General features: G+C 42.2%; 1 protein-coding gene across 1 annotated transcript in view; it reads right to left on the reverse strand.

The window, feature by feature from the left end:
* Positions 1-14722: 14722 nt before the first annotated feature.
* SNRNP27 (small nuclear ribonucleoprotein U4/U6.U5 subunit 27) overlaps positions 14723-22761 on the reverse strand; it is a 37811-nt gene continuing 29772 nt past the window's right edge. Inside the window, exon 5 of the mRNA XM_030202511.1 lies at positions 14723-18124. Coding sequence (XP_030058371.1) covers positions 18070-18124 — 55 coding nt within the window. The 3' untranslated portion in view covers positions 14723-18069. The remainder of the gene's footprint in view (positions 18125-22761) is intronic.

Here is a 22761-nt window from a genome sequence, read left to right on the forward strand (position 1 = left end):
AGATGATTTACGTTTTGAGTCAAGTAAAATCTGAGAGAGGGGGCAATGTCCCTTTAATGTTATTGAGAAAGGAACAACGCCTAATATTCAGGTGGAACACGGTGATTCCTAATGGCCTCAATAAAGAAATAGAATGGCTCAGCATGTAATTGATGGTGTTTAAATAGAGATCCTGCTGTAAGCATGTGTGGGCGTCCTTTTGTGGCGCCTTCACTAGCAACTGATGTTCAAGTGCCCAACAACCTGAGGTAGCCGGTAGGCATGATGATGTTTGTATTTTTGAATGTATAAGTAAGGGATAAGATAATTATGTATTGTTGTTCATTTAGATATATGACCCCTGAAGACGCTCTACGGAGTGAAACACGTACGTGTAGGGTCTTGATGGTGAGATGGATATATCACTGCAACAGAACAAACCACTATCAAATTAAAGTTTACTGACTGAAGTGGTGAGATTATCATGTGATCCTCGAGGTCAGTATCGATCTGATGTAAGGGAGTGAAAAATAATAAATGAATAACAGAAGAATGAGGAAGTAGATTAACTCCTAGAGCTATAGCCTGCTGTCTCAAGAGAAGTAAATTTTGAAATGGACTTTGGAAGTAGTCTAAAGCAGCTAGAGAGCATGAAGCTTATGCTAAAGTTACCATATACTGAGTATTAATTGGAGCACATGAGCAGACATGCCTTCAGACTTATAAGAAGAAGTGTGGATGATAACTTGAAAAATGAATTAACCCTTTTGGGAAAACAGACTGTGGCCTGAAGAAAAGTGACTATTGAATTGTAGTTTCTGGTGATGACTTTAGAGGAACATGAGAATTGTATTTGATTTTTAGAATGTTCAATAGAGATTAAGTTATTCTGTTTAGTGTGAATGGGAGTAAGAGTGAGGTGTGAATGGTGGTTTGTGTGAAAAGGTTTTAAAATATGAATGACAAGATTATAATTTGAATTAAACATTTAATAAAGATTGATAATTAAATACAACGGTTGTTGAAGAGAGTATATGCATATTTATTGGGAAAATCCGACTGAAAGCTGGCAGTTAGAAAGAGGTTTCTTGATATAGTTCTAGTTAGAAGGAATATACCAAAAGAATTCTACTGGTGACCTGTGCTTATGCTGGGTCCTCATAAGATGTTTGTTTCAGAGATGCCAGATTAAAAAAAACTACTTATAGCAATATACAATCAAGATAAACTTGACACAAAGAAATTTCCAAGTAGCCTAGTGGTTAGTGCAGCGGACTCTGATACTGGGGAACTGGGTTTGATATCCCACTACAGCTCCTTGTGACTCTGGGCAAGTCACTTAACCCTCCATTGCCCCACATACAAATAAGTACCTGTATAAAATAATGTAAACCACCATAGAAAGGAAGTATATCAGTCCCATTTCCCTTTCCCTACAATTATAACCAGATAAAGAAAAAATTCATCTCAAAAGAAAAAAGGGGAATTATATCCCACAAGAGGGGAGTTTCTCAAGAAAAGAACCAAGCAGAAAAAGGAAAAAAGATTTAGACAGTCATTTTAGAAGGGTTATTTACATTTGAGATGTATATAAAGTGGCATTTTAAACAGTCCCCATTTTACAAAGCCAGGATATGCATGTCTCACAACTAAGTGCATGCAAATGGCTAGGGGGCATGGTCTGGGTAGGACAAGGGCATGGCAAGTTAATAGAGGTTATTTTCCATTTCAGAAGGGGACTAAACGTCTATGTCCTAAAAGCTCAACACCAGGAGTACACCTGCTATCAAGCACATTTAGGTTTTGGCAAACTGTTCCTACTGAACAACACTCCACTGGAGGGCTTATTTATTTATTTTGTACCCCACATTTTCCCACCTATTTGCAGGCTCAATGTGGCTTACATAGTACCGTAAAGGCGTTGCCCAGTCCGGTTAATAGCAGATACAAGGTTGTATATTGATCGTATGAGTTATAAGTGGAGGGTCGCAAGGGATGAAGATTGCATGTTGTCCATTCTGATTATAGTCATGTTGTGTTGCTTGGGTGAAGAGGTTTACGTGGGGTCATTGTGGTAGGGCGTTTTGAAGAGGTTGGTTTTTAGTGATTTCCTAAAGTGCAGATGGTCATGTATTGTTTTCAGAGCTTATGGGAGGTTGCCCCTTAATTTCCTAGTGGTTTTGCCCCTCTCCCCCCCCCCCCCCCAAAAGTCAAACTGACAAGGAATACCAGTTTCTGTAACAGCATAAGTAAAATATATGTTTTTATATATGTGCCGGCCAAAACAAGTTTATTTGCTGGTTCAACATTTTTCCTTCTAAAATGAATGCTGTGCTTAAACATTCATTACTCCTGTATTTTAGAACAGTCTCTACATCAGTAGATTCTATTCTAAAATATTAGTGAAATTTAAATGTCCTGACGTGGATGTCTCAATTTCAACTGCTATGGAGCTCACATTTATTATTAATTAACAAATTAACACATGCATCCAACTTTTCATACATATGCAGGCAGCTATGGAATGCACTACCATTCGGTGTGAAAAAAATTCCTGACAACCAACTTTCGGAAATCACTGAAAACCTTCCTCTTCATCAAAGCACACTGCAATGACCCATCATATAAACCCTAATGTAATACCACTTTTTCTCTGGTCCCGAATTGTGATCTCTTCATACTTGTTTGATTAATTTTACTATGTTATTCATGTTCTTTATGTATCAGCACTTGTATCTTTAACTCTGGATTGGCAATAGCCATGACGGAACAATGTAAGCCACATTGAGCCTGCAAATAGGTGGGAAACTGTGGGATATAAATGCAGCAAATAAATAAATAATTTATTCAAATCAATTATAAAAATGGTGTACTGGATGCTGACAGCATACTACTACTACTACTATTTAGCGCTGGTCCCAGACAGAAATAACATGGTCTGTCAACCATATGGATATACTAGCCATCTGGCTAGCCCTGATCAAGTTTCACCTCTGATTCAGAATAGGGCAGTTTGCATTCTGTTGGGCAGTGCCACTGCAGAAGTGTATGTGAAAAGCAAGGAGGGATAAGGATTGTTCAAGGTGTCAGAAGAAGCTTGATGAATGATGATCTGGTAGACATCTCAGTAGCACGTGGAACAGGAATGGAAAATGTTCAAGAAGACTTTCTCAGCAGGAACACGGATCTATGAGAATGGAGTCTAGTGGACAAAGTATTTTTACCAGTGATAAGTATCAACTCACAATGCAACAGTTCCAAATTTTTGAGTCAAAAGAGAGGCTAGCTGTGGGCTTGTGGTATGCCTTTCCGTCAGGACCACTCCTGGGCCAAGTCATTCAATGATGGCTGGTGGTGTTAATAGTCTCACAATGGCCAAGGAGGCCATGATATGGAGATCTATTGAGGCTTCAGGTGAAGATCCATTAGTTCTTTCAGACAAGGAAGGAATCTTGGTCTAGGGTCTAGTCAAGATCCAGGACATGTCTCCATTCTATTTCATGGCTTGGCTCTTGAAAGGGCATGGCTCAACAAGAGAGGTTTTTCTACTACAGTTACGGATACTCACTCATCAAACATATAAAATAGAAACAAAACTAAAAATATTGGGAATTATTCTCAACAAACATTTATCCATGGACAGTCAGATATCAGCAGTAACATCAAAATGTTTCAACCATCAAACATATAAAATTGAAATAAAACTAAAAATACTGGGAATTATTCTCACCAAACATTTATCCATGGGCAGTTCAGATATCAGCAGTAATGCCAAAATGCTTCAGGGCACTATGGAAACTGAGAAGGAGAAGAGATTATTTTTCCAATCACTCTAGATAATGGTACATCGACAATACTATCACAACTGGACTACTGCAATGCAGGATATGTAGGGTGCAAGGAAAGCACACTCAAATCGTTGCAAACTGTCCAAAACATGGCAGCAAGACTGATATTCAAGAATTCAAAATACAAAAGTTACTCCACTGTTTGCAGCACTACACTGGTTGCCAGTCAAGGCACGTCTAACTTGTCAAAGTTTGCACACTCATTTTCAAGATATTTGGAATGGCACCCACATATATGCTAGATTTGATATAACTATCCCCAAGAAATACAAGCCCGGATACCAGGGGCTACTTACTTCATCTACCCAACTGCAAAACATAACCTACAAAACCATCCACACAGCAGGATTTAGCTACCTGGCCTCCAAATGGTGGCACTCATTACCAAAAGCCAAAAGAAGCATCACTATCTTCAGTTTAGAAAATATGTGAAAACATACCTCTTTAAAATTTTTTATAGTTAACTGCATAAGCTACAGCTGTTCCTTCCATGTCCTAACTGTAAAACACTACTGTAATTTCAAACTGTTAATTGTAAGCCACTTTGAACCGAAACTTGTTTTTGGATAGTAGTGGGATACAAGAATTCATGCATAAATAAACAAATACTCACTCTACTGCATTCTAAAAAGTCTTCTAAGTCCTTGGCCTACGTGAAAGTATAAAAGTTTTGAGAATTCAAATTGCTCTTGCATGTTTTAGGGTTTTGGTCCAAGGCAAGTCCTTAAGCACCAATCAGAATGTTTTGCATTTCCTAAAAGCAGTCAAACTCTTGAATCTTCCCTGACAACCTGTTAGGATTTAAATTTAGTCCTTTCAGCCTTGGTACAGCGGTTTTTGAAATGCTTAAGTATGCCTCTTTCAATGATGTTACACTACACTCGGACAGGCCAAAGGTCATCAAGCCCAGTACCAACAGTGGCCAATTCAGGTCACAAGTACCTGGCAAGATCCCAAAACAGTACATTTTATGCTGCTTATCCTAGAAATAAGCAGTGGATATTCCCAAGTCCATTTTAATAATGGCTTATGGACTTTTCTTTTAGGAAGCTATCCAAACTTTTTTTAAACCCCACTAAACTAATTGCTTTTACCACATTCTCTGGCAACAAATTCCAATTTGTTTTCAATGTACTACTTTGTAGCTTCAATGCGTGCCCCCTAGTCCTAGTATTTTTGGAAAGAGTAAACAAGCGATTCACATCTACCCATTCCACTCCACTCATTATTCGATATACCTCTATCTCCCCTCAGCCATCTGTTCTCCAAGCTGAAAAGCCCTAGCCATTTCAGCCTTTCCTCATAGGGAGGTCATTCCATCCCCTTTATCATTTTCGGTCACCCTTCTCTGTACCTTTTCTAATTCCACTATATCTTTTTTGAGATGCGGTGACCAGAATTGCACACAGTATTCAAGGTGCAGTTGCACCATGGAGTGATACAAAGGCATTATAATATCCTCATTTGTATTTTCCATTCCTTTCCTAATAATACCTAACATTCTATTTGCTTTCTTTGCCGCCGCCACAGCACACTGAGCAGAGGGTTTCAAAGTATCATCAACGATGACTCCTAGATCCTTTTCCTGGTCGGTGGCTTCTAACACGGAACCTTGCATCACATAGCTATAGTTCGGGTTCCTTTCCCACATGCCAGTTCTTTTGTTTCTTCATTAGGTAGTTTAATCTTTTCATATTAAATCAGTCCATTTTCTTACCAGGTTTCCATGACATCAGGAAGGAGGACAGTCATCAAGGAGTAAAAGGGGCACTTAGGGAGGATAAGGCCATTGCAAAGAGGCATCAAAGGTGACAGTATCAAGGTGGATTAAAAAGAGGCTATTGCTTCTGCTTACATCCTCAAAGGATATCTGATTCTAGAAATCTTGAAAGTGCATTTTAGCCAGAATCAGTTTGCTTCCTGAGCAGAGCATGCCTTCATTTTGCTTCATGAGATTTGCAAAGGCAGCCACCTCGACTTGGCTGCATTCTGTTGGCCATCATTATAAGCTTACTGTTCACGCTGCAGAAGATGCAGCTTTAGGGCCAAAGTTCTGTTTTCAGGGCTTACAGCTTTCCTCTCTATAATCACCACTGCTTTGGTATGTCCCAAGCATCTGGACTGGATAAGGAAACGACAAATTGGATCCTACCCTGCTGCTTTTCTTTCCTTGAGTCCCTCCAGACCAGTCCAGAACCCACTCTTCTACAGTGTTCCCCCCCCCCCCCCCCACTTCTGCATCTGTTAAACTCAAAAGTCAAGAGATGCATCTTCTTTTCCAGCCAGTTAGTTATTTTTGTTGAATTCTATACAAATTGCTCAATATCTTTTTGTTGTTGTCTGTTGATCTTAGTTCTTTGACAAGTTGCCTTTATTTACTGCTTTGCTATGATAAACACTGACTAGCTGCACAGGATACTTAAGTAGTGATGTCACAAGTCATTAGTTCTATCAGTTCTCAGTCGCCACCTGTTGACATGAAAGCATAAGCCCAGCGTGCTCTGCATGGTCTCAAGGAAAGGAAACTAGCAGGCAAGATCTAATTTCTCCTTTCCAACAATGACCAATCCAGGTTACAAGTACCTTTCAGGATCCAAAAGGCAAAATAGAATATATACTATTTAGACCTGGGATAAGTACTGGATTACCCCATCCACCTCAACAACGATTTATAGAAGTTTTCTTCAGGATCTTGTCCAAACCTTTTTTAAACCTGCCTCCACTGACATCTTTTACCACATGAATTTCAGGGTTTATGCGAGTGAAAGAAATATTTTCTCTTGTTTTTAATATATTATAACTTCAGAATGCACCCCCTAGTCTTTGTATATTATAAAAGAGTAAAATAACCTATGTTTACCTGTTCCATTCTTCTCATTTTTTTTATAGACCTCTATTGTATTTCCCTTCAGTTTTCTCTTATCCGTCTCCTTTATCATTTTGGTTATTTTCTAATACTGCTATACCTTTTATGAGATGCAATCACCACAACTGCACATAATATTCAAGGTGTGTCTGCACCACAGAACAATACCGAGGCATTATTCTCCATTCCTTTCCTCATAATGCTTAGCATTCAGTTTGCTTTCTTTGCCATCGCCACATGCTGAGCAGAAGACATCATTGTCCATGACAATACTTAGATCCTTGATGGTAATCCCCCTAACGTGGACCTTTGCCTCATGTAGCTATAATTTGGGTTAGATCTCCCCTAGGTGCATCACTTTGCACTTTCCCACTTTAAATTTCATTTGCCATTGCGATGCCCAGTTTCCCAGTATGACATGGTATTCTTGCAATTTCTCACAGTCCTCCTGCAATTAAAGAACTCTGAATCAAATTTTGTGTCATCTGCAAATTTGATCACTTTTTATTTGTACAGATCTCCGAGGCACTCCCCTATTCACTTTTTTCCATTTAGTCCTACTCGGCTTGCTATATTTTAATCCGTTTCCAATCTACAATATGATATTGCCTTCTATTCCATGACCTTTTTAATTTCCTCAGGAGTCTCATGAGATATTTTGTCCAATATTGTATCTGGATTTTCAGAAAGCATATGAGCCAGCTCACTTTTAGCTACATGCTTATTCATGCCTTCAATAGTCTTGGTGTGGCAAGACTTCCCTTTGCTTAATCCATATCAGTTTTGCTCCATTAAACTAGGACTATCTGTATGTTCAGTAATTTTCTTCTTTAATAGTTTCTACCATTTTGCCCAGCACTGACACCAGGTTCACCAGTGTGAAATTTCTTGGATTGTTCCATAACCCTTAAAAAAAAATTTAACATTATGGGCAGAGGGGGATCCAAAAAGGCACAGGCCAAGTAACATGTAAATCTTAATTAAACAGAGATGAAGCAAAGCCTTTGCACTTTTCTTGCTGATTTCCTTACCTTAAGGATGGCCTAGAAGAAGGGGAAGATCAAGCTAGCTTCCCCTAGTATGGAGGACATGATTCAGACTACCATTTCTCATGTCTTAGGAAACGAATGGAAAATAAAAAGGGGGATATTACAATGCCTTTGTATCGCTCAATGGTGCAACTGCCCCTTGAATACTGTGTGCAATTCTGGTCACCGTATCTGTCCGAGCACTCTACCAAAACCCTCATCCACACCCTTGTCACCTCTCGTTTAGACTACTGCAATCTGCTTCTTGCTGGCCTCCCACTTAGTCACCTCTCCCCTCTCCAGTCGGTTCAAAACTCTGCTGCCCGTCTCAACTTCTGCCAGGGTCACTTTACTCATACTACCCCTCTCCTCAAGACCCTTCACTGGCTCCCTATCCGTTTTCGCATCCTGTTCAAACTTCTTGTACTAACCTATAAATGTACTCATTCTGCTGCTCCCCAGTATCTCTCCACACTCGTCCATCCCTACACCCCTTCCCGTGCACTCCGCTCCATGGATAAATCCTTCTTATCTGTTCCCTTCTCCACTACTGCCAACTCCAGACTTCGCGCCTTCTGTCTCGCTGCACCCTACGCCTGGAATAAACTTCCTGAGCCCCTACGTCTTGCCCCATCCTTGGCCACCTTTAAATCTAGACTGAAAGCCCACCTCTTTAACATTGCTTTGACTCGTAACCACTTGTAACCACTCGCCTCCACCTACCCTCCTCTCTTCCTTCCCGTTCACATTAATTGATTTGATTTGCTTACTTTATTTTTTGTCTATTAGATTGTAAGCTCTTTGAGCAGGGACTGTCTTTCTTCTATGTTTGTGCAGCGCTGCGTATGCCTTGTAGCGCTATAGAAATGCTAAATAGTAGTAGTAGTAATATAGTGGGGTGAATACAAAGGGACCAAGGGAGTTGGGTGCAGTCCTTGCTTTTGGGAGTAGAGAGGGAGCTCCCTCCTGATTAGTGATGTCGTTCAGCCCCAAATACCACTGCTGGGTGAGCTAATGCTGCAGGAAATGCCTTGGAGCAGTGGCATAGTGGTACAGATTCTGGGTGTTGGAGAACAGGTTGACTCCGGTAGCAGCACACAGGAAATTTTTCCTCCTGCCACCAGCAGTGGTTGCAGTTTTTAAAAAAGGGTTCCAGGGGTGATCCAGGAAATTATAGACTGGTAAGCCTGACGTCGGTGCCGGGCAAAATAGTGGAAACTATTATAATGAATAAAATTACAGAACACGTAGACAAACATGGTTTAATGGGACAAAGTCAGCATGGGTTCAGTAGAGATAAGTCTTGCCTCATCAATTTGCATCATATCTTTAAAGACGTGAATAAACCTATGGATAAAGGTGAGCTTGTTGAAGTAGTGTATCTAGATTTTCAGAAAGCTTTTGATAAAAGTTCCTCATGAGAGACTTCTGAGAAAATTAGAGTAGTAGGATAGGAGGCAAGGTTCTGGTGTGGATTAGGAATTGGTTATTGGACAGAAAACAGAGGGTAGGGTTAAAATGGTCATTTCTCTCGATGGATAAGTGCCACAGGGATATGTATTTTTTTTATTTTTATTACATTTGTACCCCGCGCTTTTCCACTCATGGCAGGCTCAATGCGGCTTACATGGGGCAATGGAGGGTTAAGTGACTTGCCCAGAGTCACAAGGAGCTGCCTGTGCCTGAAGTGGGAATCAAACTCAGTTCCTCAGTTCCCCAGGACCAAAGTCCACCACCCTAACTACTAGGCCACTCTTCCACTGGAACCGGTACTATTTAACGTATTTATAAATGATATGGAAATCGAAACGAGTGAGATGATTTAAATTTGCAGATGATACAAAACTATTCAAAGTTGTTAAAAACACGTGTGGACTGTGAAATATTGCAGAACACTTACAAAATTGGAAGACTGGGCATCGAAAAGGTGATCCACATTGGAAAGAATAATCCGACACATAGTTACCTGATGCTAGGATCCACCTTGGGGGTCAGCACTCAAGAAAAAGATCTAGGTGTCATTGTAGATAATACGCTGAAATCTTCTGCTCAATGTGTGGTGGCGGCCAAAAAAGCAAACAGGATGCTAGGAATTATTAGGAAAGAGATGGTGAATAAGACCGAAAATACTATAATGCCTTTGTATCGCTCCATGGTGTGTCTGCACCTTGAGTATTGTGTTCAGTTCTGGTTGCTGTATCTCAAAAAAAAATAGAGTGGAATTAGAAAAGGTTCACAGAATAGTGACCAAAATGATAAAAGGGATGGAACTCCTTCCATATGAGAAAAGGCTAAAGAGGTTAGGGCTCTTCAGCTTGGAAAAGAGATGGCTGAGGGGAGATATGATTGAGATCTACAAAATCCTGAGTGGTGTAGAATGAGTAGAAGTAAATTGATTTTTTGCTTGTTCCTAAAGTACAAAGACTAGGAGACACTTGAGGAAGTTAAATGGAAATACTTGAAATATTTTTTCACTCAACAAATAGTTAAGCTCTGGAACTCTTTGCCACAGTTTGTGGTAACAGAAGTTAGCGTATCTGGGTTTTAAAAAGATTTGGACAAATTCCTGGAGGGAAAGTCCATAGTCTGCTATTGAGACAGATACGGGGAAGCAACTACTTACCCTGGGATTTGTCGTATGGAATGTTGCCACGATTTGGGTTTCTGCCAGGTACTTGTGACCTGGCTTAGCCAGTTTGGAAAATAGGATACTGGGCTAGATGGACCATTGGTACAGTATGTCCACTCTTATGTTGTAAGTGAGGATTTGCAGCAACCTTGAGTATTACCCCGGGGGGGGGGGGGGGGGGGAATCTTCAGAGAAGAGGGGTCTGTGATCCTGTATTCCAGTCCCATGAATGCTCCTGCTGTTCAACTGACATCTGTGTTGACTAGACCTTCTGCTGTCACATTGAAGTCAATATGGACTGCGCTTGTTGACTTGGAGAAAACCAAGTACTAGAGTTGCCTCAGTGGAAGGAGGGGTGAATCATTATGCTATCTTGGGATACTTTGGTCAGTGATAATCAAACTAAGGCTCTAGAAACAAGGGTTAACCAGGGTGAAGGTGACTGATGAAAGCAGAAGACAAATATTAGGAAAACAGATCTAGAAAATTTAAGAATTTTGAACTTTCCTAACTCAAAGGTGGCCCTTAAAGAGCTTCTTTAAATAGTTTCTTTGTGAAGCAGCTGGAATACCAGAGTGTGCTATCCTTTCTTTCCAAAGCTGGTTTACCTCCTTTATAAGAAACATCTGGAGCCATCAGCTGTCTTGGATTTAAATGCATTTTTGCAGTATTTGAAGTCATCAGAGGAAGATATTCACGCAACCCTTTTGGTGACTTGTATTTGAATCTGACAAGGAATACCTTAAAATTATATTTCTGTAAAATAAAATTAAGTTTATGTATCAGCAAATCTGCATACTCCTAGAGGTGTGTAAATAGATACAGCAAGAGATGCAGGCCCTTGGAGGCTGCTTCATCTTGCACTTTCCTGTTTAAGTGTATTGTAGTTTTCTACTAATAATTATGTCCTTTTTGAACCTTAAAAAATTGAGATGCTTTCTGGACAGTAAAAATCAATCTAAGCAACTGGCTGATTTATGGTTTCTGGTGACTTTTTGGGATGCAGCTCGAATGTGTGCATACTTAGTTGATAGTGCCTATTGCTTCTTTAGGGGGGTCTTTAAAACTGTGGTAGCGTTTTTAGCATACAGTAGAAAGCAGCTGGTGCTAAAACACCAAGACACCCATAGGAATATAATGAGCGTCTCAGTATTTACAGCCAGCTGATTTCTACCGCGAGTTAAAAACGCTACCTTGATTTAGTAAAAGACAGCCTTATTTTTTTCTGGTTTTGATTTACTAAAATTATCACACCCACTTGCTGGGATCCCTCTTTTCTTTATTGGATGCTTTGAGGGATTGTTATGTTTAGAATTTGATATTCTTATTTCTATTAATAATTTCCCTGTTTCTGGATGTGTGTTATTTTACATTTGTATATGTAAAATTAGGGCTGCAGTTCAATTAAAATTTGTAATTGTGATTAATCACATGGTAGCGGAGGAGTAGAGTAGTGGTTAGTGCAGTGGACTTTGATCCTGGGGAACTGAGTTTGATTCCCACTGCAGCTCCTTGTGACTCTGGGCAAGTCATGTAACCCTCCATTGCCCCTAGTACAAAATAAGTACCTGAATATATGTAAACCGCTTTGAATGTAGTTGCAAAAACCTCCAAAAGGCGGTATATCAAGTCCCATTTCCCCTTAAAGGGGTTGTATTTACTTCTTTATTTCCCACTGCAGCTCCTTGTGACTCTGGACAAGTCACAACCCTTTATTGCCTCAGGTACAATACCTGTATATGTGTAAACTGCTTTGATTGTAAATACAGAAAGGCAATGTATCAAATCCCATCCCCCATCCCTTCCCTAAAGGACTAACTCTCCCTCCCACCAACATCTCTTCCTTCTCTGTCTCCTCTTTTCCCAGATCAATTATCTCCCATTGTCCAGCACCTCTCGCCCCCTCCCCGCTACCTGCATGAGCAGCGGTACAACCTTGGTGGTAAGCTGCACCAAGGTCTTCTCATGGCTGCTGAAGGTCACTGCTTTAGCCATAGCTTCCATCAGTGTGGCCCTGCCAGTTCTGCAGCTCACTCCCCTCCCTGCACCCAGGTTCATATCTTCCCCCCTTCTCAATCCCCTCTGCTGGTCTACCCTAAAGATTATCTTCCGTTGGTACCTGGAAGTGGCAACATTGAACCTATGCTGCCTGTGGCCTGCCCGCCTCAAATGTGTATCTCTTTCTGCATGGGTGGGATGGGTCAGAGGGAAAGCTTTGGACCAGTTTGCAGACTGCAGACAGCATATGTTATGGAGCAACAGAAGAACACCTTTAAGGTAGACTGGTGCAAGGGTGGGTCAGTTGAAACGCGGGTGGTGGTGGGAAGATGTCAGATTGCACTGAGAACAGGGGCTGGTAGTGGAAGACAGTAGATGTTTGAAGGAGACACTGCAGCACAATCCAACTTTTTTTTAACTGCAGCTAAACATTAATGCATTAATCACAGAGTTAACTGTAATTAAAACGAAGCCCCAATAAAAATGTTATTAAAAAAAATTGCCATTATGACAAATTTCGCTTAGCAGACAACCCTTGGAATTTTTTAGTTAGTTTTTGATTTTGAAGAGGTCACAGTGAATTCTGTTCAGACCTCTGTAAGCATTATGAAGAAAACTGCAGTTTAGGCCTATTTTCCAATGAATTATTCACACTTTTATCAAGTGCTCCTTTGTGGCTGAACTTTTAAAGCTAAAGAGGGTCTGCTGGAATGCAACGAGTTAAAAGACTTCCTCAGAACAAAGATTGATTCTATTCTTTTTGGGGAGGGGGAGCGGGGGTGGATAGCAGCAGCTCTCTTTTCTGCCTGCCTCACCATGGTTAAGGCACTCCCTTTTAGGCTCATGGATAATAGAACTTGATTGTGGTCAGAGGTGAGACAGACTAAGAAGTTCTAGATTTTTCTCCTACACTGCCAGCAGGGGCAGAACCTTCACCCACTTCAGTTGTCAGGAACCAATAATTAATTCTTTTTTTCAGGATTACATGACAAACCCCTCCCCACCCCAGTAATAAAAACTGCAATAAGTTTTCTTGATAATTTTTGGCAGTTTTGCTTTCTCAGCTGTTTAGCAGATCAGAAAAAATATTGAGGGGATGGAGGAGAACACTGCAAGCAGGAACTCCACATAGATCAGAAATTTTCACTTAGTTCTGAGCTCTGGAAGACACGTGGAGGGGCTTAATCGAACGGGACGCCCAAGTTTTCCTGAGGGCATCCTCAAAGGACATCCCCACGAAGGGACAGGGAAACCCATATTATCGAAACAAGATGGGCGGCCATCTTTCGTTTCGATAATATGGGAGGGGACGCCCAAATCTCAACATTTAGGTCGACCTTAGAGATGGTCGTCCCCGATTTTCGGCAATAATGGAAACAGAGGACGGCCATGTCAGAAACGACCAAATCCAAGCCATTTGGTCGTGGGAGGAGCCAGCATTTGTAGTGCACTGGTCCCCCTGACATGCCAGGACACCAACCAGGCACCCTAGGGGACACTGCAGTGGACTTCAGAAAAAGCTCCCAGGTGCATAGCTCCCTTACCTTATGTGCTGAGCCCCCCCCCCCCCAATCCCCACAACTGTACACCACTACCCTAGCCCTTAGGACGAAGGGGGGGCACCTAGATGTGGGTACATTGGGTTTTGAAGGGCTCACATTTACCACCACAAGTTTAACAGGTGGGGGGGGGGGGGGGGGGGGGAAATGGGCCTGGGTCCACCTGCCTGAAGTGCACTGCAGTACCCACTAAAACTGTTCCAGGGACCTGCATACTGCTGTCATGGAGCTGGGTATGATATTTGAGGCTGGCATAGAGGCTGGAAAAAATATTTTTAAAATTTGTTTTTAGGGTAGGAGGGGGTTAGTGACCACTGGGGGAGTAGGGGGTGGTCATCTAGGGCACATTTTTGTGGCTTGGTCGTGTAAAAAAAAAAAAAAACAAGTAAAATCGGCCAAGTGTTCATCAGGGACACCCTTCTTTTTTCCATTATCAGCCGAGGACGCCCATGTGTTAAGCAAACCCCAGTCCCGCCTTCGCTATGCTTCCGACACACCCCCGTGAACTTTGGTCGTCCCCACGACAGGAAGCAGTTGAGGACACCCAAAATCGGCTTTTGACTATGCCGATTTGGCCGACCCTGGGAGAAGGCTGCCCATCTCCTGATGTGTCAAAAGATGGGTGCCCTTCTCTTTCAAAAATAAGCCTGATTCTATCCCAGTGACTTACACTATATATCACCTACTTTCATGCCTACTCAATCCTGCTTGTCAATGGAAAAACAGAGGAATTATGTAAAGCATCTGTTAAAAGGCAGAGTTTCCATACTTAAGAACACAAAATGGATGAAAACACATATAAACACTGAATAAGCTTATTTTTGTATTGAAGTTTTATTTTCAGAGTAACTGAGGGCTTGGAACATGCTGTTTTACCACCACTGTAATTGGAAACAGCTGGGTTCTTAATGTTCTAGTCCCCTTTACTTAGCTCAAACTATAAAATATGTTACTGGAGACATTTTTTCAGAAATCTGGCTACAGCAACAAAAAACAAGTTGTTGATTAAAAAAAAACAGCCTTGTCAAGCTTGTCACAACATACTGATCTCAGAACATAGATATCAAAGTTCCAGAAGAGGCTAGCTCAGTAGCAGTGTGCAGGAGACCTGGGTTCAATTTCCAACTTAAGTCTGCTGCATCTTGGGCCTGCAAATATTGGGCTACTATGGAGGCAGCATTTACAGCCTCTGGAGAAGAATATGGAAGACAGTTATTGTGTAGCAGTGACACTTGCTGGGTTTAGAGCCAGTGATTGCAAGGTCTGGCTATGGCTGGTTGCAACAATGACTGAACTAAGTGAGATGGGAAGGATATAAGATAGTTGCAAATAAACCAATACCAGATCTCAGCCCTGTTTCTGATGGACTTGGAAGCCTAAAAGAAAAGAAGGAAACTGATGGACCAAAATAGCATCAGCAAAATGCTTTATATGCCCATTTTTAATTTCTCTTTTGATTTCTTTTTACTTGGTCCATGTGTGACTGCACACATGCATGTAGCTTCTAGAAGCCCAATTCTATCTTTCCTGCACAGAAATTACATACATACCAGAAGACAACAAACTAGTCAATTTGATTAGTTGACTCAGCCTTTTCTGGTATGCATTGTTCCTCTTTGCAGTATTTTCACAAGTTTGCCCTGATCCCTGTAGCCATGGCAACCAAAGGCCATCTTTAAGCTCTTTTCACTGTAAACCAAGCAACAAGCCTAGCAATCTAGCTATAAAAATAAAGAGCCATAGTCCTTATTCCCAATTCAGATTGCTAAAACGAGGGTATACATACCATCAACAGGATGGTTACTGAGGCAACAGGCAAGACTTTAAAACAGAGGGCAAAAGGAAAATAAGAAAGCATAGAGGAAATTTCAGACTGGTATTTTTCTGTATGTCACTCATTACTGATTGCAGCTGTTCATGTACTTTTGCCTCTCTAGTTCTCTCTCCATAATCAAACACTTATTTTCCTGGTCAGGTGGTGGTGATTAGGCACAGAATTCAGGATTATCCCAAAGGCAACTGATTGCATTACACTACATTACATTGCCAAATCCAACAACTGGGGGACTTCCTAGTCCCATTAAAGATGTTAGGAAGAAATCTACTGTAACTCTAAATGCTAGACTCTCTTCCCTTTCCTTCTCAGATTAAAGGTGTGTTTGTATATGTCATACCCTTGCTCTTTCCTTTTATAATCCATCATCATTCTGCCTATCTTGTCCACTTGGTCAGACCATAACTATGATTTTGCCTTTAAGATTTGTTTGCTCTGACTACTGCTACTATATTAACAGAAGAGAGTCTGATGCAAGGCTCCAGCGGAGCAGAACTTAACCTACAATTTGTAGAAAATGTTCTATAAAGGATGTACAAAGGGCATTTCAGTAGAACAAGCAAGGCCGTAAGAATGACCAATATCTCTACATCTAGGGTCTCTGAGGTCAGAAAGTATTGTGTTCTCCTCAATCCATTATTGGGGGAGGGGCAAAGACACCCCACCCCTATAGCTATCTCAAAGACTACAGTACCAGCATTCTTGCTAATGAACGTAACTGGCGGCAGCAGCCCATCTGGAGATCAAACTGAAAATAAAACAAACCCATCTCAAACAAATTTCAAAACTACAGCATTTCACTTATTTTGCAGGGAATATCTGGGTGCCTCATGACACTTGTTAGAGGGCCAGACATACAACACACAGTAAGAAAGCCCTACAATGATATCTCAGACAAAGAAAACAGCCCACATATGACCACCATATGCCAGCAAAAAAATCTTTAATCTGACTGAGCTGCTTTATTCGGAGTGGAGGAAGGGGTTCAATTTGTCAGCACCATTATATGATTCGACAAACAGTTTTACTAATTACCTTTGAAATTGTGACTGGCATCTTCCACTCTTGTGTAAGTCTACAATTACTTGTGGAAGGATTGCTTTCCTGTTTTGCTCCTGGGAGGAAATCTACACCATCAAGCAATGCAGAATTTGCCTCTGATCTCATTTTCCGCTTCTGGTTTTCTAGCCTCCCTCTTTTCATTGTTCTCTGTCCTGTCTTGATTGTAGTTCTTTTCTGATTTTATGGTTGTGAATTTATATTGTGAACCGCTTTCTTGCGTGAGAGGCGGTATATCAAATACTGGCAATAAACAAACATGAATACAATTTTGCACCTGGCATGAAAACATATACAGGAAGCAGAAAGTGCAACTTTCCTGTATTGACCCCTCTCCCAACCCCAAGTTTGCACTGGCTTATCCCCTCCTAGCTTGTTGTGCCTCCTTATGTGGCCAAGGGGCAGCAGTGAATGGCTACATATCCACCTGCATCCTCCTCCTCTGCTGTCTTGGGTGTGAGTGACTGTTGCTTTCAATCATACATTACTTGCCTCCTACTCCAATATTGGTGGGGGAGAGGGGTGTGTACCTGGGGGAATGAAAACTGTGGGAAGTTAAGGAGTGAGAACCAATGGGTGTAGAATATGTATGAGCGGTATGAAGAGACAGAACAAGGGAACAAAAAAGGAGAGTATAGGGGCTGGGAGGCATACATACTAGAGAAGGGGGAAAAACCCTTGAACCTCATTTCTCTCCTTTGGAAGCTGAGCTAGGGAGGGTGGAAGCTATAGAATGATATTGCAGGGGAGGACTGAGCCTGAGGAGGGAAAAAGCTGGAGCAGGGGTCAGACCTTATGAAGGGGAAATTCTGTGCAAAAATGTTACAAAATTGCCCATACAGAGCTGCAGCTATAGGACACTTCCAGAAACCGAAACAGTTGTGGGTCATTCTTGTCATCTGACATTTGGAGACTTCCCATTCAAAGTTGTTCATCTTTCCTTTTAATTGCTAAGAAAGTGTCAATTTTGGCATTTTACCTAGCACGATTTTCAAGTTAATGAAAATCATTAAGCAGGAATATAACTTATATAAATGTTAAAACAAAAACAATTGAAACAAATAGATTTTAGGATTTTTGTCTTCTCTAAAGAGGGAGCCAAAAAGAGTTTGGAACTGTTTCAGGTTTTCAACATATGCTACAAAGGCATCCTTGATTGTGCGCATATGGGGACTCCTCAGAGACATCAGTAGCTTGTATGGTACTCAACTCCCAGTCCACTTTGTTACACACTTACTATTGACAACATTTCCAAAAGCCACAAAAACATCAGGCAATAAAATCAAGCGGTCTGTTGAAACCCCCTTTTCTGTTCATGTACTGCCTGTAATGGAAAGAGAATGGGTCAGCATAATATAGGAAAATTGGCATATAATTAGGAAGGGGATGAGATTTGTTATACCACTTTTTAGTAGTTAATTATATATAGCAGTGTTTCCCAATTCCAGTACTGGAGTAATCCTTGCCCGTCAGGTTTTCAGGATATCCACAATGAATATGCATATAATGGAGGCAGTGTATTTATTTATTTATTACATTTGTACCCCGCGCTTTCCCACTTAAAGCAGGTTCAATGCCGCTTACATAGTAATAGGGATTACAAAGTATTGATAGAGAAAATATAAGTAATTATAGCAGAATAATAAAAGAGAGAAGTAGGTAGAAATGGGCAAGGGTGAAGGGAGTAGGAGAGGTATGAGCAAGGGTAGGTGAGCATTGTATGCAATTCAAGTTCATGCATATTCATTGTGGATATCCTGAAAACCGGACAGCCAAGGGCTACGCTGGGACTGAACATGGGAAACACTGTTCTAAAAACACACCAAAGAGCCAGGTAGAGATTCTTCTTTATTACTAAACTATAGCCCAGCCAACAGTCACTAGTAAGATGAAATCCATGGGGCATGTTTGCTAACTTTTTCAAATTATATTTGACCTATACTGTGAAATATATTAATACCTATTAATTTCCTCAAATCCTACCACACCAGTCCAAACAATTGGGTTGTGTCCCTTCCCAACCAGCAAACAGACAGAAAAACTGGGTCAAACCAGTGACATCAGCAGTCTGTACCAGCCCTTATATGCTGAACCACTGTATACCAATACAGACCCAAGACCCCCCTCCCCATCTTGACCCACAGGTGGCCTTGCAGAAACTTAACACCGAACAACTAATTCTAAATCCAAATCCATACTATTATTTTTTTTTTTGTTAGAAACTATAGACAAGCACCTTTTAGTAATCCTCAAGTGACATTGGAGACAAACTCGTAATCCCACAGTCAATCTTCCAGGGAGGGTCTGGTGTGGCAGGATTCAAAGAAAAAAATAACAGGTATGAAATTTCACCTTCCTTTTCATACTGCCATACTAGCCCAAACAATCAGGGCATACCAGAAAAGTGTCCTATGGGGGGAAGACAAAGCTCCCTGAATTACTACCCTGCCAAAGGCAACATCCCTTCTGGCAGGTGTATCGATCTTGTAGTGTCTCACAAAGGAATGTAGAAAAGACCAAGTTGCCACACTGTAAATATCCTCTGGCAAGACTATCTGATCTTCTACCCAAAATGCAGCTTGAGCCCTGGTTGAGTGTGCCCAAAGACCCATGGGAACCACTTTCCCCTGCAGGATGTAAGACGATTCAACTGCCGCCTTAATCCAGTATGAAATGGAAGACTCGGACACCACATGGCCCTTCCTTGAGCCATGGAACACAAACAAGCAGTTAACTATGAATTAGTGACCTTCAAAATAAAGCAGAAGAATCCTGTGAACATCCAGCTTATGAACTGTTTGGGAGGAGGGACTCCATCCTCTGCTCTGAAGGCCAGATAAATGACTACCCAATTCAGATGAAACTGCAAGTCAACCTTAAGCAAGAGCATCTTGTTTTGAGATGGCAAGCTACAGATCTCTGCAGGACAGGGCCTGAAGCAAAGAAATCTGTCTAGCTGAGGTTATCACAAGCAAAATGATAGCCTTTAAGGTCAGGTCCTTCTAGCTTGTATGGATATTTTTAATGTCCTGTAGCTGTTTATCAGAGTGCTCCAGGGCATCAGACTACTCATTGAGCCGTGGCTTCGCCTCTTAGAAAAGTCAAGATCCCTAATTTCTCCTCATAAGTCAGCCCCCAGAATGATCTCAGTGTGTACTATTTTCATATTCAATTTTATCTCATACAGCCAAGCTCAAATTTCTGCTAAGGATCTGATGGTGGGATCTGCTGGAGAGTCTGCATTTGAGAAAAGATCTTCCTGCAACATCTCTGCCAATGTTTGCAAGTCTTGTAAGGCTGCATTGCTGGCATCATCCACACAATGCCTCCAGTATAGGCAAACTCCCTCAAATCAACTGGACAGTGTTTAGCACTCATCTCTACTGGTGGGGCAAGTCACAACGAGAGTAAATCAATCAATCAATCCAAACAATCATATGGCCCCAGATTGCCGATGTATCACTGAAATGCCTGCAAGGTTGCCCGGAGCTAGCTGATTAGGCCAGCCATTCCAGATGGTGACATCACTTCCTCCCCAGAGAAGCCTACTTTAAAGGCTCAAAGGGTTCCCCAGTACAATGAGGACCAGACCGAGATCCCACTGGGGAACACTTGCTGGCAGCAGAGGCTGGATGTGCTTGACCCTGTGCAAAAAAAAAAAAAAAAAAAATTGTACCACATTGGGGTGAGCCCCAGAGAGACACCTGAACCTTGCCCTGAAAAAAAGGAGAAAAAGAGCTGCCACTTGCAACCCTTAGAGAATCCAAGGCAAGATCCTGTTTCAGGCCCTTCGGCAAAAAATGCAGAAAGTTGATGACAGATGTGCCTCGCTGGGGGACAACCTCTGCTCCACACACAAGACCTGCACATAAGCCAGGGAAGTAGAGCCTTTTTGAGCCTCGAGTAGAGATGATCAAAGACGAATAGCTCTTGCTTCTCAGATTGTGCCTTTCAAGAATTAGGCTTTAAGCCAACTTCTGCTCCACACACTAGATCTGAACATAAGCCAGAGAAGTGGAGCCTTTTTGAGCCTCGAGTAGAGATGACCAAAGACAAATAGCTCTTGCTTCTCAGACTGTGCCTTTCAACAGCCAGGCTGTAAACCAGAAGGAATCCGGATTTTCCATTTGAATGGGACCTTGCATCAGAGCTCCCTTATCCCTGGAAAGAAGAGGGGGACTGATGACTCAGAGAAAATCTGCATACCACATATGATAAGACCAGTCTGGTGCCTCCAGGATCAGTAGAAACAGATGGCTGGCTGCCTTGCACAGAACCTGCCTCTCGTTTGCAGCTGGGTTGGGGGGAGAGAGAGGGAAGAAACTTTTCATTTCGAGTTGCCATCAAGTTGCAATGTGGCTGAGCCCCACTTGGTCACCAGCAAGCTGAAACACCTTTGGACTCAGCTCCCACTCTCTTGGGACCAGAAAGGTGCAACTGAGAAAGTCTGGAACATTCTCCATCCCAACAACAGCATCTTCAAGCAACACACTGCCCACTGCAGAGCCAGCTGGCTTCCAGGGCAACCTCTGCACATCTGCTCCTTCCCCTGGGTTGCTGATGTAAGCCACAGCAGTAGCACTATTGGACCACCTTCCCCTTGACCAGTAGAAGGAAATGCTTGAGTACCAGGCAGTTGGCTCTGGTCTCCAGACAACTGATGGAGCAGGAGGCTTCCTGCCTGACCATCGCCTCTGAACCGGTGTCCTTCACAGTGTGCTCCCCAGTTGAGGAGACTGGCATCCTTGGCAACTATCCAGTCTGAGGGATGCAGCAGAACTCCCCTGAGCAAGCCGGAGGGGAGGTCCCACCAATACCAGGGAAAGTGGCAAGGGTAGCCAAACACGGAAGTTTCCTAAACTGGGTGCCCACTGTGAGAAGCTCAACGTGGGCCGTGGCCCATGATACAACCTCCAGGGTCACTGCAGAAAGTCCTAAACTCTCAGTGCTCTATGCAGAGAGGACCCTCTTCTGATCCTGTAGATTAAGCATCCGCTCTTTTGGCAGAAAAACCATCCCTGCCATGTATCGAAAAGTACCCCAGGTCTTTCAAGGACTGTGAAATTCACCAACCAACCGACTGAAGCAAAGGTATCACCTCCTTAGTAACTTTCCTCGTCTACCTCAGAATCTGCCTAAATGAGCCAACTGTCCAGATATGAGTGGACTCAAATGCCCCCACCACCATAACCTTTGAGTAGGTTCTGGGCACAATGACAAGGCTGAAGAGCATTGCCTGGAACTTAAAACGTTGCCCTAGCATACAAAAACTAACATTGTGGGAGTCTAATAGCAAATGTGAAGGTAGGCCTCTGTGAGGTCGAGACTGGTAAGGAATTGGCCCAGCCTGATTGAGATCGGTAAGGAACTGGCCCAGTCTGACAGACTGGTAAGAGCATAAGGTCTCCATACTGAAGCAAGGCATTTGACTCCCCAGAATAAGCCAGGAGGAGCCCTCTTTCTTCGACACTACAAAGCAGATGTAGTAATGGCCACTGCCCTGCACCTGTGGAGGCACTTGCTCCACTGCCCACCCCAAAAACAAAAGGCAATGGAGAGAGTGTATTGAACAGCCTGTCTCTTAAGGAACAGCAAAAGGGATACTATGTAAGTGTTGGCCACAGGTTTTGCAAAATCCAGGGCATAACCCTGAAGGACCACCTCTAGGACCAACTGGTCTGAGATGAGGGCCCATTTGTGGTAACTGGCTGAGCCAGAAGTCACATGATATGCTGAACCAGTGAGCAGCACTTTCTGCAAGCTCCTGGGTAATCCTGAATTAACCTTCCCATCAGACAAAGATCTACTATATCAAGCCCATCTGGGAGGAGCCGTCGCTACATTTTTGATATATATCTGTCAAACTCACAATCGAGTAAAAGAAAAAGATAAGCAGTGCTCAGTGGGGCCTGAAAGCACCAAGAAGGCAGAGATTGCCAAGGATCAACTTATCGCTAGTTC

This window comes from Microcaecilia unicolor, chromosome 4 (genome assembly GCF_901765095.1).
Source record: "Microcaecilia unicolor chromosome 4, aMicUni1.1, whole genome shotgun sequence".
Lineage (NCBI taxonomy): Eukaryota > Metazoa > Chordata > Amphibia > Gymnophiona > Siphonopidae > Microcaecilia > Microcaecilia unicolor.